Genomic DNA, 22,209 nt, shown 5'->3' with positions numbered 1-22,209 from the left:
ATGTAATATGTATAGACTGTAGCGTTTACTGTTATAACTTTGTGGCATGGCAGTTCCAATTATGCACATATTATTCGATAAAACCAGCAATCGGTATTACTATTAGAGAAAAGAGCGAATTATAAAAGTGCCAATTTACTCGGGCGGATGGTGTTTTTAAATTTGTATGACTGTTATAAGAAAAATAAATAACAAGATGCAAATCCAATATGAAGAATGAAGATCAAGGACCTCCATGAATAACGAAAGATCCTGTGAGGAGTTACGAAGTCAATAGATTATTAAAAATAAGTGTGCCAAGTTTTTCTTACCCGATAATTGGGTGGGGAATAAATAGCGTATCTACTTTCCAGGTATTTCTTTAACAGTAAACCTCGAATAGTGGGTGAATTAAAGCGAAATTATCAGTGCAGATATCATTATTACTTTTAGAATAGATTTGCTAAAAGCTTGGTTTATTACAAAGTATTATTGCACGATTTGGGAGTTGAGGGTCTACTGTAACGGAATGGCTACCATGATATTATCAGAATAATTACTGTCGTTACTTTGACCCTAGAAAGTTTTAATTTCTTGTAGTTCCTATGTCAATATATAATTACACGCCTTTCAGTCTAAATTCATTCATTACTAAATTGAAAAGGTAATAAATTATTGATTGATTGATTTATTAGGCAAATTAAAAACTATTGATATTAATTATCGAGCTAATATTTTGTACAATAAACAATGTTAAATGTATTCATTATTGATTACACAATGATTATGAATAATGAATTAACAGCGAAATAGTCATTTAAGAAGAGCTATGTGTTAACCTATCTTTGAATAAAATAAAAAATGTTAAATTACAAGTGATTCTAAAACTTGTAATATCTTAACATCAAAATGTTTTCTTATTCAGAATGATCAGTCACCCTATTAATATTCAATCGAAAAAATGTGAATTCCAGAATGTTACGTAGTACAAACCATAACGATAAAGTATGGTTACAAATAAAGAAAACGTAATTATTAGTCGTGGGCAATATTAACCATATTATTATATTAGAGATTTTTATCACTGTCAAAGCAAGAAGAATTCGCTAAGACTAAATATTTTCTATTTCTACGAGATCCAAGCGAACAAATGTTAAACAAATTTATTATATTATAAGAGTCTTAAAGTCCAATACAAAAACATATTTCAGTATTTTAAAGATGCAGCCTCCTGATTGTAGAATGTAGACCGGTCGACTGGTGCGTTACTGAACAGTGAACATCTGTATTCTGTTGCTTCAAGTCGAGCTGACGTGATCTGAATCTTTATCTTGTGTCCCCAGCACTGTTAACACGTGTTCCCTCAACTCCCTAGTATTTCAGATAGCTTTCTGTCTAAATCTCTAACCTGTGAGAATAGGCATGATCAGATGGTAGATCAGTAATATATTTGAGTGGGGTACAACTCTGAAGACTCTGTGACTGTTAAAGTAAAAAATAACTGCCTACATATCGCGAAGTACATTTAAATTAAAATCCCTAATTCTAATCCTACTACAAGTTGTAAATCCACTGTATTAAAATTCCATTGCCAGGTAAAAAACCAGCTAAAAACAGTACGATGCTAAAGCCAGATGGGGGATAAGATTTAAAATGCCAGGTGGGTCAGATTTAAAAGATTTTATTAATTTCCAGCCGTCTGGACTCGGGAGTTTTAATCAAAACCTGTGTTACACATATATGCCGAAATACTTAACTAAATTCGGTATTTTAATTAAAATAGCTGCACTGATAACTTGTTGGAATTCAAAAGCGTTCGCTTTATTAATGTTGAGGCTTCAGATATCTTCAATCTGTCATTAGTGTTTTACAAAATCACTTCACCTTTATATAACTGGGTTTTAACTTTAATATTAAATATGATGTTCTTTTGTACCGCAATACATATATTATACATATCTTTATTGTCACAGCTTACATTATTATGACGTCTTTTGACAGTTTGGTTTACATATTATTCTTACCTCATTTCTCACATTTGCTAATTGTTATTTATCTTTCCTTAAATTTACTTAACGATTGACCGTGTTAAAGCTGTAACCTAATATTGTCGTACAGGTTGTACTCGCAAGGCATTTATTATTTCAACGCTCGCATCACGTGATAAAGTTATGAGTCATGTGATCAATCCTTTTTATAATTATACGCAGTATAAGAGATTATCGGAAGTTCTTATTTTTACAGTATTGTAGACGCTGTTCTTGATATCTCTCTAACGTTGACAACATTTGTTTCATTTTTCCCATTTCTTTTACCCATTTCATTTAATTCCTATAACAAATAAAACCAATAAAAACTAACCTGTGCTATGGAGAGATTATGGTCAAGAAGGCGACGTCTCAAAACTTCAAGACTTTGAAGACCCGACAAGATTCTCCGAGCACTGAGTCCCCTCACCGCAGCTTGAATCCTTATAACCGCATTCCTTGTACTCTGATACCGTTTTCTGGCCAGATAACCTTTCCAACTACATTGGATTTTAATGCAACTTTGTCTTTGGTGCTTGTACGCTTGTGCTTGTCTGTGCATTCTATACCAAGCTTGTATCTGCACTGTTTTCTCTATTAAATAGCTAAACTTGTGTTTCTGGCTGTACATTCTCCATGTGGACTGTATTTTAACGGCTGCGTGTTTTTGTGTGAGATAACTTGTTCTCGTGACGTACATACGCCAAGTTGCCTGAATTTTGGTAGCGATCACGATCTGTTTGTAGAGATGTCTGCGTGTGCACGCCCCCCGGTAACATGCCTGCATCAAGATAGTCGCTCGGCGGATTTGTTGATAGTTTTCCAACCGTCTCCGACCCTCTATCCACGCTCTAGTATGCTCCTGGATGAGACATGCCGCGTTTCTTTGTTTAAGATACGATTTCCTGACACAATATCCTCGGTAGTGAGCCTGAACAGCAACAGCAGCTTCAGTAGCTCGTGAAATATCCCGTCTAACGAGATATGATCTGACGTGAGATTGGATCACAATAGCACTCAGTTTAATGGTAATGAACCGGGCTCTGAGGAACTTCATGTCTTTATAACCTCGATAACAAGCCTGTATCAAACCAGCACTCTCATGCTGGCGTGCTATCTCCTGCCTTGCCCGATATCCTCGGTAAAATGACTGTAGTTTCACGGCACATCTCTGCTGCTTGGCCACACCTGATCTCAGAGCTAGGCCCCTGTAATGAGACTGTATCATGAGCAATGTTCTCAACACTCTTACTTTCTGGTCCCGTATCTGGTCCCTCACCACAACACTTCTCCACGCTCGCTGGATCCTGACGGCAGCGTATTTCTGCTGCAGGTATGCTGAACGATTACTGTACATCCTCCAACTAGACTGGATTTGTGTCGCTGCTTGGCACTGTTCGGAAACTATTCTCATGACTTGAACCATCCTCCAATACGACTGAATTTTGACAGCGGCTGCCCTTTTTCCTTCGAAGAATGCTCGATCTGATTTCATTTGGAGGTAACCTCTCCATCCGCACTGAATTTTGATGCAACTTTGTCTTTGATGCTTGTACGCTTGTGCTTGTCTGTGCATTCTATACCAAGCTTGTATCTGCACTGTTGTCTTTTTTATATCCCTGTACTTGCGTTTTTGACTGCACATCCTCCATGTAGCCTGTATTTTAACTGCGGCTGTCCTTATTTCTTCGAACAAAGCTCGATCTGATTTCATTTGGAGGAAACCTTTGAAAGCTCGTTGAATTAAAGCAGCAGAGCGATGCTGAAGCTGAATGTGGGATCTCGCTAAGCAGCCTCTAAAAGCAGCTTGAATTTTGGTTGCTGCTTCTTGTTGAAGAGACAACTCTTTTCTTGCCAAGTAACCTCGGAATCGGCTCTGTATAAACACAGTATACTGTCTCATGAGTAGGAAGTTCTGTCGATGGTATCTAGTTATCAGATATGATCTGTAGTGCTGCTGGATCTTTACAACAGCTTCTGATATTTTCCTCGAATCTCGTCTGGCAAGGAATCCTCTGATGGCTGACTGTATCATTATGGATGATTTGATCTGCGTTTGAATCAACTCTCGCTGGCTCTTCATCAGTTGAACATCTTTTCGAGCTTTGAATCCACGATAAAGTCCTTGTATCTTGATAGCAGATCTTATCTTTCCAGCGTTCTTTCTGGCGAGATAACCTCTCAGATATTTCTGTACACAAACAGCTGCTGATCGTTTGTTTAGGAAATCATGTCTATTCTTGTTCATCGCAGTGTACGATCTCCACACATTTGAGATACATTCGACTGCTGATTTACGACGGATGAAGTCACTTCGGCATATATACATTCTGACAGCAGACTGTATCTTTACGGTCGACTGTTGTACACGCAAATACTTGCTCCTGTCTCGATGACATCTCCATGTCTTCTGAATGAGCTTAGCTGCTCCTATTCTATCTCTCCAACGTTCTTCTAGTATTGCCTTGTAGAATTTCTGTATAGTTTTGGCAGCTCCACGCTTCTTTATAAAGTCCGCTCTTATATCCTTTGTAGCGGTATAGGTCCTCCATTTCAACTGGATCCTCGAAGCAGCATATTCTTTCCTTTTAGCGATGATAGCTTCTCTGTTTAGCTTCAGTTCCTCAAGCTGCCGTCTTGCCATTAGAGCTCTTGCCAAGGCCTGCACCTTAATGATCGCTCGACGCCTCTCTTTCATCTCCTCGTAGACTTCGAAGAAATTGTGGCGTCTCCAGGCTCGCTGTATCTTCTGAGCAGCACGGAAATCTTGCGAGATGTCCACCAGAGCGGCACATAGATAAGATACGAACGTGACTACCACTTTCTCATCAGGAATTGTACCCAGCATATCTCCTGGGGTTATCATGTACGGAACTTCGTTCAGACCCTTCATTGCATCAGCTAGAGCCCTAAAGTTCTCCTTCTCATTATCCCTGTAAAGGTCGGGATCCAGGCGAGAGTCGGACAGAAAGTCCCGTGATGCGTTTAGCTCCATTAGCTGGTGTGAGAGGGAGGTCTGCATGCGGATCCGGGAGAGAGGGAGGAGCTCAGGGTGGTAGTGATGAACCAGGAGACACAGGACCCTGCCGTCTGAGAAGGAAACTGTGAAGTTGTCTACAGGAACATCGTAATAACTGCACACTATCTTACACCAATCCAGAAGTGTGGCTAGTACTTCACTGTTAAAGAAACTTCGCTCATCCACGGATAGTCTTCGTCCAGGCAGACCCAGAACATAGTCATCATCCTTCTCTTCAGCAGACGGGTTGTGTTGCTTCCTCCTTGAGAGTATTTCTCTCAAGATCTTAACCTCTGCTTTCAGCTGATCAATCGCCAATATCTTGGTGATGGAATATTGATAAATGATTCCCCAGATCAGGGCCAGGGTGAGGTTCTGGTTACCATCCACAACACTCTTAGTAACAATGGGTCCCCCAGGAACGTTGTCCAACTTGACGCCCTCCTCCTGAAGCTGAGTCAGCACCAGCCCCACGTTATGCATCTTCTGAAGTCTACTGACGGCAGGAGTTCTCAGCTTGTCAGTCAGACTGGTCTCTGTTATAATCTCCACAAGACGTGTCAAGCGGATACCGTCCCGCAGCTCCGATTCTATTCGCTTTACGAGGTAGTCGAACTCTTCTATATGCTTCTGTTCGTGCTTTACTGTGTACCTGAACAAATGTATGATTCTTAGAGGCGAACAATTTAATTGAGCAATGAGTATAAATTCTTCATCAGAGAGGACTAGGTTATGCAACTCATAAAATTAATACAAAATTGCATGTAAATGAAGGGCGGTGGGAAGGGGCACTTACCCGATGTAACCGAGATGTTTGGTGATGTCTCCTTCTCCACCAAGATAGGCATTTGAGAAGGAAATGAGAATAGATCGGCTGGTCTTGTAAGGAGATTTCAGACAAAAGAGACAAGGATCGCAGTCTATGACACGGTTTGTCTTTGCCATGTCCAGCAGGAGTACCAACATTAGAAACTGGGAAAATGGTGGGTCATAGTTTGAGGAAGTATTGGGAGAGATACAATAGTGGGATTTCTTAAACATAATCCAATACAAATTGTGGGTTGGAGTTAAGATAGATAAGATGAAGAGTCAGGGTTTTGGGAGAATCTTTACAGATGGTGATTCTGAACTATTACACCATTATCAAACTTTTAGTCACATTCGTCGTTTGTAAAAAACAGACTTTGAGCTCAGAGCTGGAGTAAATTATCCCTCGTTTTTACAAAAGCCAAATTTCTACCAACGAGTTGTTAGTTATCATGTTCTCCATAAAAGCGTCCCAAGTGGCCACGATAAATAATAATTGTCTATCACATACCACAAAAGGTTTAACCAATACGAACGACTTTATATTCTTTATTCTACAACTTATTGTTTATCCATTGCAACTGGATATGGCTCTGCTGAAGCCTGTAACTTATGTTGACTAATGTTTTGGGTCCGTAACATATTACATGAAAGTGGTGCGTCACTATTTTCATGTAATTTCCTGCGCACTCAAAACGTGTGACATCAGATTCGTGCTATCTTAACTATGTACGTTTGACGTTTGTGCGATTTAAGGTTAGGCAAATCGAGATTACACTTCTTATTTTTACAATGCTTCATCATTAATTATTTTATTAACTTGCCGATGAACATACATAGTTCTAATGACGTACAATAGTGACTTTAAATACGTAAGTAACGACTTCACATAATATTCCGAATTTACCTTTTTAAGAGTAAATCTTCTGAGCTCCCCTTCGTAACCTGCACCATAGGAGCCGGGGACTGTAGAATGAGCGTACTGGAGAGCTATTACCGGGTTGTTCACAAACCTAGAGTTCAGGAACGATACCAATCCTGGCAAATCCTGGGTGGTTATTATATAATTAAACAGGATCATCTACAGGATCGGTTGAATAAAATTCATAGCTTGATAACCGTCGCATATTAAAGTTTTACTTCCGCAATATTGAAACCAAACTTCCGAACTAATTTAAACCCCTAAATTACAAGGTAATACATTTCCGCCAGGTAATTGGACTGCCAGAGGTAAAAGTTTCCACCATACTATTAGTATGATTGGAGAGGAAGTGCTAGAGGAAGTGCCATAATACTGGTGTCCCCCCCTATTAGTATCATTGGAGAGGAAGTGCTAGAGGAAGTGCCAGAATACTGAGACCCCCCCCCCCCTCCCCCTGTCATGAACTCAGTAAACCTACCCGGTGTTCGGAGAGAGGCAGTATTTCCTCGTACAGCACTTCAAGACCCAGTCTCAACCATACTGGATTATAGCACAGCAGCAAATCTATCAGCTGATCTTTCAAACCTGCGAAAATATAGGATATGAATTTTAAAATTCAAAAACGGAGTTCGGACTTTACGCGTGAATTGCCTTTTAACAAAAGTTTTATTCGGTGTGACTCTATGGAAAAACAAGCTCTTTTTACTGATTTATTTTACTGATAAAATGTATGTGGTCTGTTAAAAATAGCCGGCTTAATTTAAGAACTAAAAGCTTTGTCGACAATTCCAAAGAATTGCCATTTCAATTTTCAGATACTCCATTAAGAATATCATACCTACCCTAAAGACACCACTGCCCAGATTTAGCAAACAAATCAAGATCTGACCTCAAACATCAAAGGAGCAAAGCAGGTTTGTAAGATTCAAATTATAGTATAATCGATCATAACGGAGACTATAATCAGTCACTAACCCAGATCTGCGTCCAGTTTTCGATCGTGTCTGATTGTAAGACCACCCTCGTTTATCTCTTTCTCCAATTTCAGCAGCACTTCCACCATTTTTGGCGACTGAAAGATATATCTATCAAAACCGGGTTGTTGATGACTGATGAGAAATATTTTTACAAAAGATAGTGATCGTTATTTTATGTCATGTTACAGGAAAAACAGGGAAAAGTTAAACTGTAACGACCCCGACCTGAAACATGGCGCTAGCACGACGTTCAGCGTGTAACAGTTTCCTCTCAGCTTGTAACCTCGCCAGAATAGTAGCGTTGTCAGGAGGAGCCACTGAAATGCATGGTTAGTAGAATATTTCAAGAACATGTTAATTAAGTATGAGCCTGCCCGACGCTGGATACACATAAACCCAACTTGACAGCTTCCATTGCGTTAGTCTTTGTCTTTCAACTCCAATTAAATGGAAAAGTTTTTATCTGATAATTCGTCAAAATGCGGGGCGCTAGTTTCAGAAAAAGAAGTTATACACGAAATGCATTCAGCTGGCCGGTGGGACTAATTTATAGTTATTCGATACCTTAATTAGCACCATATATAACGACTCCGCACAGGTAAAAGGATTATTTCAGACCAGGTTATTTCAGATCAATTTCTAAATTCCTGGCATAGCAGTTCATTAGCAGTTCATTTTCAGTAAAGCTAGCTTTTGTTACCGTTTTAACACCCAGCTCAATTATTTTCTTTGGGCTTCTGAAGGTAAAATCGATATTTTAGTGGTTGCCGAACATGTTATTGCTCATTTATTCCAATAATAATATGTACAATAACAATCCTTATAATTGACCATCTGCACCCAGCATTACTATCCTACCACAAATCACCTTTCTACCGATACTTGACCAATCTGGTACCATACGACGAGGGTTTGCAATTTGCATTCTTATCTTTATTAAATCAAGTAGAGGAGATAATATTGTGCCAGAAGTAGGTATTTTTATCATTATTAAACAGGTTTGTAGACAAAATGATTAATACAGTACTGTACTCATGTACAGTGTAGTGTATAGTGATCTGTACCTAAATAATTGTCATAACATTTATTGCACGCAGATATATCTCTTATCTTTAATCTTGTTCAGTTCATCTTTAATTGTTAATAATAATAACTAAGATCTCGAAAACCGCTGCAAAGCATGCCGGAAATTGCAAGGAAATCTGTGTCTGATTCTTAAATATCTGGAGAGTTGTGGAAACGCACTAATCACAGCCTATAAAATATCTGTTAGATTTATAGCGCCCCAATAAATAATATTATATGTAAAAGTCTCCACATTTTCAATAATCATGACTGAAATACCGGCTTTTTTACCGTGGTTGCTGTTACTGTTAGTTTTTAAAATTAAATAAAAACGGGTTTATTTCATTCTTAAACGGTATCCATGAACGAACCAACCGTGCCCAGTGGAAGGATCTCAAATTTATCCCCACCCTTGTTGTTTAACTGAGACTGGCGGAATATAATGATTTCTCGCATTCGCGTAAATGATTTACTTCCAAACATCCCAGATTCTCAGAATAATCTGACAACTGACCTTTTAATTTATTGGTATTTAAAGTTCCGGCACGTTTCTCAAATAAAAACGGGCGATATCTGCACTGGTGTTGCTGCAACAAATCTATGAAACAGCAGTTCTTCGGTTATATGAGCATGGTTGATACGATGAACTTCATGATTGACGTAACAATTTAAAGTTTTATCGGATATTTTAATTCACGTTATTTAGTCCTCAATACGATTAGCGCCAGACATTTCCATTTAATTTCATTGCTTCGAAAATTTCGGCAGTTTGTTCGAATAAAGGATACTCGTTGCGGTAGCTCATCCAATTTGACACGTGCAAAGTATCATCCGCTAAACATTCACCCTCATTTACGTATTGGTGGAACACAAATCATCATGTTATGTGGACGTTTGAAGAGGATGCCACAAACAATAAGCTAATTTGATTGCCAGCTCTGACTTTCAGGAGTTACTAAGTCATTAGGTCCACCACCCCTTTCAGCTTTACAGCAACTGAAACTACACCGTTTTCCTCTTAGGAGCATTAGTTCAACGGCTAAGCCCTTCTATACAATAATTCATTTCTTAAATCATCATTGCTTTAATCTCAGTTCATTCGATAACATTTTAAAGTCTGAAGTCAAAATGACTGATTTCAAATAATTTGATCTAACCAAGAGCTCTACAATTAGACAATGTTTGAAGTAGACTCAAGGAACATCACAGAGATATCAGACATCCTGCCGCTCACCTCCCTGACCCCCATCACCCAAGTTATCCTGATCCTTTACAACGTGGTGGTGGTCCTGGTCGGGATCCTAGGAAACATCACCGTCCTCTACAGCTCCCTGCTCTTCAACGCCATCAAGTTGGACCCAGTATCACTGATGTTTGTCCACACCCTGGCGGTGAGCGACATTTTGGTGACCATCTTCATGTTCCTGCCCATGTTGGTAACCCTGGTCTGGAGGAGGTGGGTGTTGGGGCCTGGGGTGTGCTATCTGGTGGCCTTCCTCTTGTCTCCTCCTATTGTTAACGAGGTCCTTACTATTCTCTCTATATCAGGTTACTATACTTGTACTATACTTCTTTAGTTGTGTGATTATTGTTGTTTGGTGGCAGTTGATTTGAGCGGAAACACGAGAGTAGCTCTGATATTGCTTAGAATTGCTGCTTTTGAAAGAGCAGTTCTTCCACTGCTTTTATTTTCTGATATCTTAATAGGCAAGAAGCTAATAACTGCAAAACTTTAATAACCAAACTACATAATATTACAGTGTACAGGATCTGGGCAATCAGACGGACAGGAAACTCCTGCAACTCCTCAACCCTGACCTGCCGAGTACGGGTCATAACCCTACTCCAGATCCTAATCTCCTGCGGCTGCAGTGGCTACCTCATAATCTCCGGTTGTTACGCTTACTTCAACCCCAAAGACATGCTCTGCTGGCCCTCCATTGGGATAGTGCCAGATCACAAGCAGGTGTTTGTCTCGTACTATACAATCGTGTTTATAGCTGTTCCAATGTTACTGACCACAGTTATCAACATATCTATTGCTATCTACGTCAAGTGTAACACGATAAAGAATGGTAGTTCGGCAATGAAGAGAATGTTCCTAACTCTATCTGCCGTAGTTTGGGTTTTCCTGGGCTCGTATGTTTGTGTTATTGTGAATCTGGTGCTAGGGTTCCTGCACACCTTTGAGACCCAACAAGCACCCTGGTTTGATCTCATGATGGTTTACTTCTTGAGTCTCAATGTTATTATAAATCCTGTTATATACGTTTTGACGAACAGACGGTTCAGGCAGTTTATTTTTTCTAGGATATTTTGCCGAAGTGTACAGGCTGTATCCAGCCAAGGAACCGGAACTGGAAGTAGAGTTAATCAACTGTCTTGATGTTGTTTTGTAGCTGTTTTATTCTTGCTTTGTTATTATTGGGCAAAAGTTTATTGTGTGGAAAAAATTTACTTTGTTTTCGTTATAATCATTGGAATGTACCCTGACACTGATCACATCCGAGTACCCAACTCTGTCAAATAGAAAATCCACACCCGTCCGTTATATTAAGACACTACTCACTAGATTTCCTAGCCTTGCGAGCTGCATTCTTCGTAATTTCTCTGGTGTTTTGGTACTCTGGTGGGATATTCCCTTGAGGGGGAGCTAAGTAGAAATTCATCCACACTGTAAATGCACGCTCTTGCTTCATCTTCCACTTCTCGTCAAAGTATATGTTCTTAGCAGAGGATAACGCCAAGGGATGACGAGGCATCGCTGAAATGCAAATATTTTATATATCAGCAGTCAGCACCTAGATCAAGATAAATAATTAAATACAATCTTTGCATGAATAATACTTCTCTTATGTCAAGGTGTTCAAAATTGAAATAGATAATTTGATAATTACCAGCACTCTGTCTGCTATTGCTCATCTTGACCCGTTTTCCAGTTGCAGGAGCCATGCTCCTTCTTACAGATACTCTATTTCCTGAAATACCTTGGTTTCAATGATTGTGAATAATTTGATGTTAGTATACAACTATCTGTGAGATAAATTAGAAAATATTAGAACATTTTATAAGCTGTCCAGTAGAATGAATGAAGCGACATTTTAGCTTTAAAAAGGTGTTAATTTCGCGTTTACCTGGAGTTTTAGGAGCCAGCGCAACATCACAGCTTCTGTGCCGTTTCTCCCTGTAGCTCTCATCAACAGATACCACACGCTGGAGGGGGCGTGGTCGCTTTCCAGGAGATCGGGGCGGCCCCATGGTCGGGGTTACTAGATCTGCGGGTTACTGATTTAGAAGGGGAGAAGTGACTCAAGGAAGGGAATGGGAAGGAGCTACTTGTGTATTTTATTCAAAACAGTTAAGAACACATATAATAATAGGCAATCTAAAGTTTGAAGGGTCCACACTTAAGTTAAGAAACTTTCTCGGAATGATAAAAAACTCTAACTTTGACCCTCTTGACTTATTGATTACCCTGTTACCCATTCAACTGTGTTCAACTGAACATGTCAAGGCCGTACCTTTTCGTTTAGGAGGCCTAACGTTCACATCGTAAGCAGCCTTGGGTGTAGACTCGACCCTGCCCGCACTTACAGACCTCCTCTTAGCTGGGTGTCTTGTTGGCTCTCTTGATACTCTAGCATTGTCTTGGGTCATGTTCTTTCTCAGACCTTCACGTCTAGCCAGTCCTGGAGCTGTTTTTGGGCGAGTTTCACGTGTCTTGATTATCACCGGACCAGCTTTTGTTTTAGCTGCTCTTTTGAGGGCTGGTTTAAGGATTGCTGGTTTTTTCCTCAACTCCGCTGATCCCTTCCCACCAGACCTAGTTAATGGTGTTGAAACAACAACTTCTTCATCGCTCAGATTTACTGTTGAGCTGGTTGTTTCTATTGCAGGAATAACAAACGCTTCGGACTTCTGAAAATGATCTTGATAAATAATGATAATACATCATTATCATAATAACATTGCTACCAAATGATCAGCAATTCTTGGACCAAAAGCACAAATTGGATGAAATATCGTCCGTTTTTGCATTTCACGTTTACTTCGATACAAAATTTACAATGCTTTTAACTACCTTCCTATCCTGAGAATGATCCGTCTTTGCAGGTGAGGGGTGTGGTATAATACTGGTGTCAAAACAGGGCAGATTATCGTCCTTTCTCTCCATTATCAATACCATCGACTGCGCAAAAAATTATGTTATAATATTAAATCTGCATATTGTATTGTGTTAATTGTCATGACACAAGGCAAGGCAAGAAAGAAATTGATTTAATTCTAAAAGGATGATAAGAACCACGAACATTTGGGCCGTAAATTAAATCCTAATAATCTAATATTATATTTTATTAAAGTGCCCTCAGCTCCCAAAGCCAATATCACATTAAATCTTACCGGGTGAAGAGGAGTTGCAGTGAGAGGACCTGAAGTCCTGCCGATATCCTCAGGAGTAATGTTTAAGTTGGGGACAGGTCGGGCAGCGCCCTGAGCTGGCTTCTTCTCCGCCAGGGTTATATTAGGAGGGGTGAAAGGGGTGGGTCCAGGACTGAGCGGATTATCGCACTCCCTATCCCGGGGTGGGGAGGCGTTCTCTAACATGCTGTCTACTGGGTTTATCGTGTGACATTCCATGAAGGTCTGCGCTACAGTGTGACATTCCATAAAGGTCTGCTGGCAACTACTCTCTTCTCCTATCTTCTTCATCATGGCCCTGATATCATTGTGTTACTAGCTATTTCGGCAAGTTTAACAAATAAGTGAAAACATAGTTGGCAACGTTGATATGTGGTCTGGGTCAAATTGAAAGGGTTTTAACAAGAGACAAGAGCCAACCTGGTCATGACGTTGGGTGTTGTGAAGAGCGGGTTTTGGTCAGGCGCACCCCAAGTTCTGCGCTTGCGCCCGGGGGTTCCAGTGCTCCCCTCTCCACTACCGCTACTAACACATTCCTGTTTCACCATGGACTGGACAGGGGTTGGTGCTACATTGGGCACTATATCAGCCTGACGGCGGATTCGGTTTAAATAAAACGTAAATTGAAAATATATAACGAACTAAGAATTGCGAGAAATATTCCTCAATTATTATGTTAGAGGTCGAGAGTATATTTTAGCTGGTAGATTTTGATTGGTAGCAATTTTGCCATACAAATTTCGTAAAATTGAGAAATACATACATGATTTTAACATAGGATTATCACAGGAACATACTATTAAGTGCTTCAGCAGTGCTGATACATGATTTATAAATTTTCAGTTCAGTGACGACATATCACAGAACTGTAAAAAAGAGCGAGAAAACAGGCATTTATTATTCAACAAGGATGTGTTTTCCCAGAATCATTCTGAAAGACAGTGTAGCTGATCATGCAGTTTTCACACTCACACACTCATCAGTGAACATAGAGAACAACTCCATTTTCTTGTGCCTTTTGCATTCTCTCATCACACTTCGCGTCGACCAGCGCTTTCTACTACGCTGTTTGGATTCGTCCTCAAAAACTCACAATTTTTGGAGCTTTCAAAAGTTCTAACATATGTATTATAAGCGATCATGGGAGGTCAGGTGAATTCTACACAATGGTTCACGTACCGGTGTCTGCTGGATGCCAGGGAGAGGAGTGGGAGTGAACGGGGTGAGAAGGTCCTGGAAGGGACTGTCGAAGTCCCCGAGTGAAGATGCGGTTGGTGTCGTCTCCACCTTCAAGGCGGTTACTCGACGATTAGGCTGCTCTTCAACCTGAACAAATTTTTAGTTTTAAAATCGATTAAGAACAACCATGCTCCTTATATTCTTTTTTAAATTAACATTCGGCTAGTATTGACAGACTACAGACAGAATATTGAATAGTATGAAAAACAAGATGTTGTGAAATCTGGCTTTCGACTTTACCTTTAACTTCTGTCACACTGCAGTTAAGTAAATGGCGAAACCGCCATTATGCCACCCTTAAACGTTAAAATAGAATACTAGTGTAATGGGCTTGTTAAAATAATTCCTTCTCCCAATCTTACTGTTTAACCCACATCCAGAAAGTTTTATATTTCCTCCCAGATGCGTTTTTTTCTAAATTCTGTGGCAAGGCGAATTTTGTAAAGTTGTAAAGGCATAAAAGCCATGGAAGTAATTTGGTTATAGAGGTCTATTTTGAACGAACAATTTTGTATCGTATGTAATCGTTACAGTGATCACACATATATCATGTATGTAAAGAAATGGCCTTCAAGTCGGGGAAGGCCAGCCCCAAAGTTGATATTGAGCAGATGTCAAAAACCAAGTCTTGTAAATAGATAAATTTCAAAATATTTCACTGTGTTCCAAAACTGACAGGATGTTCCTCTTTGATTTTTATACAATCGAAAAATTTTTTTATTCCAAAAAAATATTTCGAAATTTACGGGTAAACCGCCCCTAAAATGTCACCCACCCCTAAAACGCCACTCTTATTTGATTGGATCCCATCTTCTTAAAAAGTATCTTACCTAATCATTTGTAACTCCTAAACATAAAAAAATATCATTCAGACCCTGCCACATCCTGAAATTGAATCTAAATGATGCCATAAGGGCAATTTTTTCACTTTGTACGAATTTTTTACTTTTGAAAAAAAGCGCACAATTTTATAACTCTGGAATTCATTAATATTAACTCGGTTTTGGTCTAGGATAGTGATATTTACATATTTTAGCAACTTTGTACATATGACTGGAGATATGGAAAGTTATACATTACTCAATATTACTACCCTCCCCTAAAATGTCACCTGGCCGCCCCCTAAAATGTCATTTTATCAGATTCTGGCTTTGAGAGTACAAGCACCATAAAATGGAGGTACCAGCCTATTAAACATCATATTTAGCATCTAATGGTAATATTGGAAAGCTTTGGCAGCTCAAGGAATTAGTTTTATTTTATTAATTGCAATAAACATCCCCTAAAATGTCTAATTATCCCCCCTAAAATGTCATTTTAACCTGATCAAATTACGCAGGCTTTTCCTAAGATGCAATGCATACTCACATTTCGTTAATAGTTGATGTTAATAATTAACAAGTGCCAAAACAAGAGCTATTATCGCACACCATGCGAACAAAATACAAATTTGACATTTTAGGGGAGAAAAAAAATGACATTTTAGGGGGCATATCATAGGTTTACCATAAACTAGTAAGTACCAAAAACCGTAGTTTTTGACATTCAATTTTGCTAAAAGCAGTCAAATCTAGTCTATAGAGAAGGTCAGATCGATTAATGGGTTGGCTTAGTTAACTACAGGTCACTAAAATTGCCAAAATGCAGGATGATGTAAAAAATCCCAAAAAATGCAATTAAAACATGCAATTTGCACAAGGTTAAAATCACATTGAATCCATTTCTTTTGTGCCGATTGTTAGTTTATAACTAGATAATCTAACTACAGGTGTAAATTTTGTTGACTGAGTTACTGTTTTGCCGTAAGTTCTGGGTATTCAAAAAAAAGTCCCCAAAATGTCGCAAAAAGTAAATTGACTAAATTCCACCATTTTTTTTCAACAGAGAGAGAAATTCTGGTCGACACCTCTCAGAAATAGGTTATATTTTTCCCAGAAGTGGTTAAAATTAATAATTGAGCAACATTCTGAGTGCTACACAACCTGTTTTAGCTGACGTTTTAGGGGTGGTGCACGTGACATTTTAAGGGGTGATTACGGTTTTGAGGTACTTCCTTTAGTGAGTGAATGTTTTCAAGTAGCTTAATGTTTTAATAAGACAAAACAATTAATACTAGTGACAAAAGATAAATCAGGCCTCCTGTATATTTTGTAATTATCACACATATAGAGTTGACATTTTAGGGGTGGTGTTTTAAAAGTGACTCCATTTCAACGTCAAAAAAATTGTACCTGATTTTATTTTCAAATTTCCAAATCTTCCTGGCAGGCTAGAAAAAGGTTTAAATATTATTCCTAGACACTTCAGAACCCTGTAAATTTAGCCCTAACTCGGCAATCTGGGCCCAAAAAACAGGTGACGTTTTAGGGGCGGTTTACCCGTAGGAGTAACTTCTCAAAAATTTCCTCTTTTTCCTCCCGTTTTTTCCTCCCAAAAAAATTTCCTCCCAGAATGCTTGGCAAGATGGCGTGTTTCTGGATGTGGGCTGTTTAATCTCTAAGATTATTCTAAATGCATTAAATTTGTTCATTAACGGATCAAAGAAGTTGTAGAGGATGCTTCCAAATACAAGTATAATCTTTGTCATGCAAGTATGATAATTTGAAACTGCTTTTTACACACTTCAGTCTTCACATTCATGATTGTGTCATCATCAGAGAACATATAAACAGAGGACACTTTCTTTTTCTTACATTCTCTCTCCACAATTCGCATTGACCGACGCCTACTCGGTCGCTGTTTGGTTTGATGAATAAATTAATCAAAATAAGATTTCTACATAATGAGGATATTTTTCTCTATCGTGTAATGCCTTATTAAACACTAAGTAGATATCATAATAAAGTCAAATTAGGAACAGTTTATTTTCAGTTCACAAACCGGTGTGTCGATGAAATTTGGTGTGTCCATGCAAGCGAAAGGGCTCTCTTTCCCAAACTCAGTTCTAAGAGGAGTGGGCAGAAGATCATCACTCTTCACATCGTCCATTTCCATTGGTGACTTCAAATCTAGGGCTAGAGGTTTGTTTTTCTTCGGGAGTTTCCTTTTACCGGTCTCAGTCCTCGTTCCAGCTTTAATATTACTTTTCTGGTTCTCACCCAAGATTTTGCTCGGTCTCACATCTGGAACACTAGATTTTGTATTCTTTGCTGTGTGATTGACAACTCCTTTAAAACGCTGAGGATGGTTTGTTTACAGTCACCAGTAGAGGTTGCGACTAAAATTTAGAAATTTCAATTATTACATGCATGTAATTAAAATCAGCAGTGCATCAGTAAGAAACTTGTTCAATATATTAACCAGATTGACGTCGTTTTCGTCTCGTCCCATCGACAAATCGAGTGGTTTTTCAGGTTTCTTTCCTCTGTTTAAGTTCTTAACTGCTTTCTGAAATTTAAGAGATTTCGAAATCTTAGTTGCTTATTTTAGAGTTAGAAAAAGATCTTGGAGTCGATGTTACTCCTAAGCTAAGTTGGAATAGTCAGTGCGACAGAATTTATACTAAGGCCTGCCAACAACTTGGTATGGTCAGAAGAGATGGCCATATTGTCATTGATCAGAAACGTCGCCGGGCGCTTTACCTCTCCCTGGTTCGTAGCCAATTCGAAAATTGTTCCATAATCTGGCGCCCTTGTAATAAATCACTTAGTGATAAATTAGAAAGTCTCCAAAAGAGAGCTATTAAATGGATTCTGTCTGAAGAGGGCCGCAGTTATCCACCTGAGCAATATGTCAAAAAGTGCAAGCTTGTCGACATTCTCCCTTTGTCTCAAAAGTTTGACTTGAATGATCTTATTTTTTTCCACAAAGTTCTTAACAATTTAATTCCTGTATCGCTGCCTCACTATCTCTCTTTATATCAGGGCACTTCTCGACTAAGACGTTGCCACCTCGACAGTCTGTCTATTGTGTCATCAATTTTACCTAAGTTAAGTCAGAATTCACACACCACATGTACCTCAAATAGCCCACTGGCAAAATCATTTTTCTACAGAACCCATATACTGTGGAATGGACTCCCTTTACAGGTAAGACAGATTGTGTCTACTAGTCTTTTCAAAGCTGAGGTCACTAAGCATCTATGGAAATGTTTATTGGATAGTGAAACAACAGTCTAGCCTAGTCTCTTTGCTCCCCATATTATTATTATTTTTGTTTTATTAATTTTTTTTATCTACCTTCCTTTACTTTCAACATCATATCACACTTCACCCGCACACCTTCTCACACATTAATGACCATTTCAGACCTGTATCTAATGTATCTGGAATTTGACGTATTGAATTACCAATTTTGACTCTATATCCACAGTTATTCACCATGGATTTGTTTGTTATTAAATAGTTTTTCATAAATTTTTGGATTTAGATTAATTCGATGTAATGGGTCCAAGTTACTGCGGACATAGTTCACTATGTGTTTACCGTGTTTGGGTGCCCATCATATTTTACAGATGGGGGCGATATTTTGAACGATTCTATTTTATATTCATCTATTGCTGTACTCTGTAAAATTTGAAAAGTATTTAATAAAAAAATTTAAGAATCAATATAACAAAGTTAACGCTCACCTCCCGAACACCGATTTAGATTAGGTACAATTTCGTTGAAGTTGATTAGATCATTGATGGAGTGAGCGGGTATTCGAATTTTTGAAATTTTCACGAAAATGGATTTGCGCGCTTGATGAAAACTTTTAACACAAGTTTAACGTTAGGAGATTTTGATTTTTCGCGCGCGCGGAACGCTGTGTGCCAGTCCAACCACTGGTTAATCAGTTTTCATAGACCCGTGTTCTATTTTTATCAACAACACTATAGCTATAACATCACAAAATTGACTTTACCTTTTTCTTGCCGTCCATAACGAATCCAACGAGCAAAATGACAAATCTTTTTCGATCCCATCCCAGCTCAATTGTCTGTCTCATTCCCCATGTATCAGCGGTGGCATATTCTGAAACGATATAATGTGAGCAACTTATGCTTGTATACTTGGTTATAAGAAGAAAGTAATGACTAACAAAAGAGAAAAACAAGGATAAATCTTGCCACAAAATCATTGTATCACCAAAAAGCGGTTGTGAAACCAAAGCAGTCTGCCAGATTTAATGGTTGTAATTAACGTCGTTGATGATATGTATAATATGTACATACGTGGTGTCCAGGCAACCCTGACGTCAATACACGAATTTGGCGGTATTTTGTAAGCTCGATTCTTGCTCTCCTCCGTCGAGTAACCGTGTAGCACTAATGTCTTAGTGGTCGGGAATTTGACTGTTGTTATCATTGCATCCTCTGCGTGCGGATTTACTAATGTGAAACATGCGATTTTCGTTTTCCCCGCTTTCACCTGAACAAATTAGAATGATGAGAGTTTATAGCTTGATGGCTGAAATTAAAGTACTTTACGAAAACCAATTATTGTAAACCCCATAATATGAGGGTTAAATTTATTTTAACCCTCGATAGTACAGACAAAAATCGATCTACCGACACAAGCTTCCTAAGGATTTTTGACGTTTTTGAGTTTAAGTATCTCGTGAGTCGTGATACACAAATCTTTAAAATTGAGCGATGTCGGACGTCGGTGTCATAATAATAAATTTCAGATAGAAGGGGTTATATTTCTTGTGAGTTTATATTTCTTTCTGATCATAATCAGAATTTATACCAATATATAATCGTCAAATCGATCGATTAGGTTCGGGTTAAGGCCAGAGGGGGGGGGGGGTAAATGGCACTTTTGTAGTTTTTGCATATTTGATAATAGCTACTGGAGACGAGCAAAAAGAAAAAAACCGGATCAAAATCTGACCTTGCGCTTCTGAGATATCGCGCGCTCAATTTTGAGGTTTACCTGTAATTACATGTTAAACTGGAACTTTAAACGGCTGTAACTTTTTTGACATTTCGATTCCTTAGTTGAGAAAACCGGCCAATCCCTGATCTTGAGGTTTGGTACAGTGGTTCCTTGGACAATTATCCTCATTTATGATGCAGCGATTTTTTTAATTTGACTCAGTTCTCGAATTATGAGGTTAACCATGTCAAAAATTCGGAAAATTTAGCTGGTTAACCTCATAATTCGAGAAACGAGTCAAATAAAAAAAATCGCTGCATCTAATATCTAGATAGTTGTCCAAGGAACCACTGTACCAAATCTCAATATCAGGGAGTGGCTGGTTTTCTCAACTAAGGAACTGAAAGTCACAAAATGTGTTTTGAGATAGATGCAATTTAGTGTTTTTAAAATTTTGAATATTCACTGGAATGTATCACAGTTCGTTAGTTAGGACTTTTTATACACTTAATAACGTTTGCTTGATCAGACCTGGCCGTCCCCTAAATGATTTTAGCCACTTTCAGTAGTTAATGTCCTTGTATTGTAAAAAATGAGGTTAACCAAGACTTCCTGTAAACACTAACTGCTTAAAATTTGGTTGTTAACCTCGCTTTAGACCATATAATAGTGGGATTGGTTTATCAATATGTTATTATATATGTAGTAAAACATTTGCACAGTATAACGATTAAGTTTTTGAGGTTAACATGTAATTGACTGGTCAGATATTCAAAAAATGAGAGGTTAACCTCATTTTTTAGCCATTTACGGGTAAAATCTTCTACTAAAATATGGTCAGTTCAAATCACCTTTGTCACGTGATTATAGTTGTAGGCATTGTGATACCAATAGATACCTCACTTCGATATTGTGGTACATAACATAAGTAAGAATCGTATGTATACTCCCTACGGTACCAAAATGTGATGGTTAACCTCATTTTTTTCATTTTCCCAAGATAAAAGAAAGTCAATCGACACGTCATCTATTTAGAAATGTGTATACCGTAAACTTACGATGAAAATAGTAACTCTATCATTTGATCTATTCTCGCTATATCTAAAAGACGAGGTTAACCTCATTTAATCACGTTTGGATATTACTTTTTCTGATAATTATGAACCTAAAATTTAGAGTTTACATTTGCTGACCGAAATAACGAAAAATTATGGCGTGGAATAAAATATTAACCTCAATTTTATTAACCTCAATGTTGTATAGTCAATTTTGCGAAAATCGGTTAACCTCAATTATAAAATAAAGTTAATCAGCTACAAATATGTGAATAGCGGCAATGTTTTTGTCAAAATTAAATCGATTTAGAAAATAATATTTTGGTAGAATTTGTTGACCCCTTACCCCCCCCCCCCCCCCCCCCCCCCCCCTCTGGCCTTAAGATGAGTACCATATTCAATCCGTGCAACGATATTTAGCATTGGACAACAATTCTAAAGATGCGCTTAAATCGGCTATCAGAGGTATTTAAACATTTTCATCGTTCAAATTCGTTGAGATTGAATATTTTGACTATTGAACCATCGTCTTATATGAACAAATGAAAATAAGATCAGCTTTTTTTGTCTCCATTCGGGATCCAAGAAATTCATTTATGGGCATGTCCTAGCAGAGTCGGATTTAATGATTTAACTCTCGTTAATTCACATTCCTTAATTTATTTCAAGACTGACACTGAAGCAGTAGATGTTCTGAATGAAATTATACCTCGAAGCGTGCAATCATCTGTAGTATAATGATACATTAAAATGTAACTTACATCTCCGAAATCAACGATAGTGCGTGGAGCAAAAGCATTTAGGACCAGCACCGGACTCTCAGAGCTTGCATCGTTAGCTGTACTTTTGGGTAATGGTATAAATCCTACTGTGTCTGTCATCTTTTATTTTGCATTTCT

General features: G+C 38.4%; 1 protein-coding gene across 2 annotated transcripts; it reads right to left on the bottom strand.

Moving 5' to 3' along the window:
* Positions 1-693: 693 nt before the first annotated feature.
* Positions 694-22,209, bottom strand: LOC134814460 (abnormal spindle-like microcephaly-associated protein homolog). Of its 2 annotated transcripts, XM_063822584.1 has the most exons (20): positions 22,072-22,209; positions 19,610-19,805; positions 19,300-19,409; positions 17,755-17,841; positions 17,335-17,631; positions 14,395-14,541; positions 13,636-13,805; positions 13,198-13,513; positions 12,878-12,985; positions 12,318-12,714; positions 11,931-12,071; positions 11,694-11,774; positions 11,366-11,560; positions 7,957-8,048; positions 7,730-7,826; positions 7,233-7,339; positions 6,740-6,880; positions 5,822-5,997; positions 2,341-5,677; positions 694-1,387 (listed from the first exon to the last, which is right to left on the bottom strand). In XM_063822584.1, the coding sequence occupies exons 1-20, from the start codon at positions 22,189-22,191 to the stop codon at positions 1,343-1,345; spliced, it is 6,360 nt and encodes a 2,119-aa protein (XP_063678654.1). In that variant the 5' UTR covers positions 22,192-22,209; the 3' UTR covers positions 694-1,342. The 2 variants fall into 2 exon arrangements, with proteins under 2 accessions (XP_063678654.1, XP_063678662.1); XM_063822592.1 differs by lacking the exons at positions 14,395-14,541; positions 17,335-17,631; positions 17,755-17,841; ... (1 more) ...; positions 19,610-19,805; positions 22,072-22,209 and adding an exon at positions 14,188-14,274.

Source organism: Bolinopsis microptera, chromosome 1 (assembly GCF_026151205.1).
Source record: "Bolinopsis microptera isolate Bmic1 chromosome 1, MBARI_Bmic_1.0, whole genome shotgun sequence".
Classification (NCBI taxonomy): Eukaryota; Metazoa; Ctenophora; class Tentaculata; order Lobata; family Bolinopsidae; genus Bolinopsis; species Bolinopsis microptera.
The sequence above is the reverse complement of the archived record's forward strand: the minus strand, read 5'-3'. Positions and strand labels throughout refer to the sequence as shown.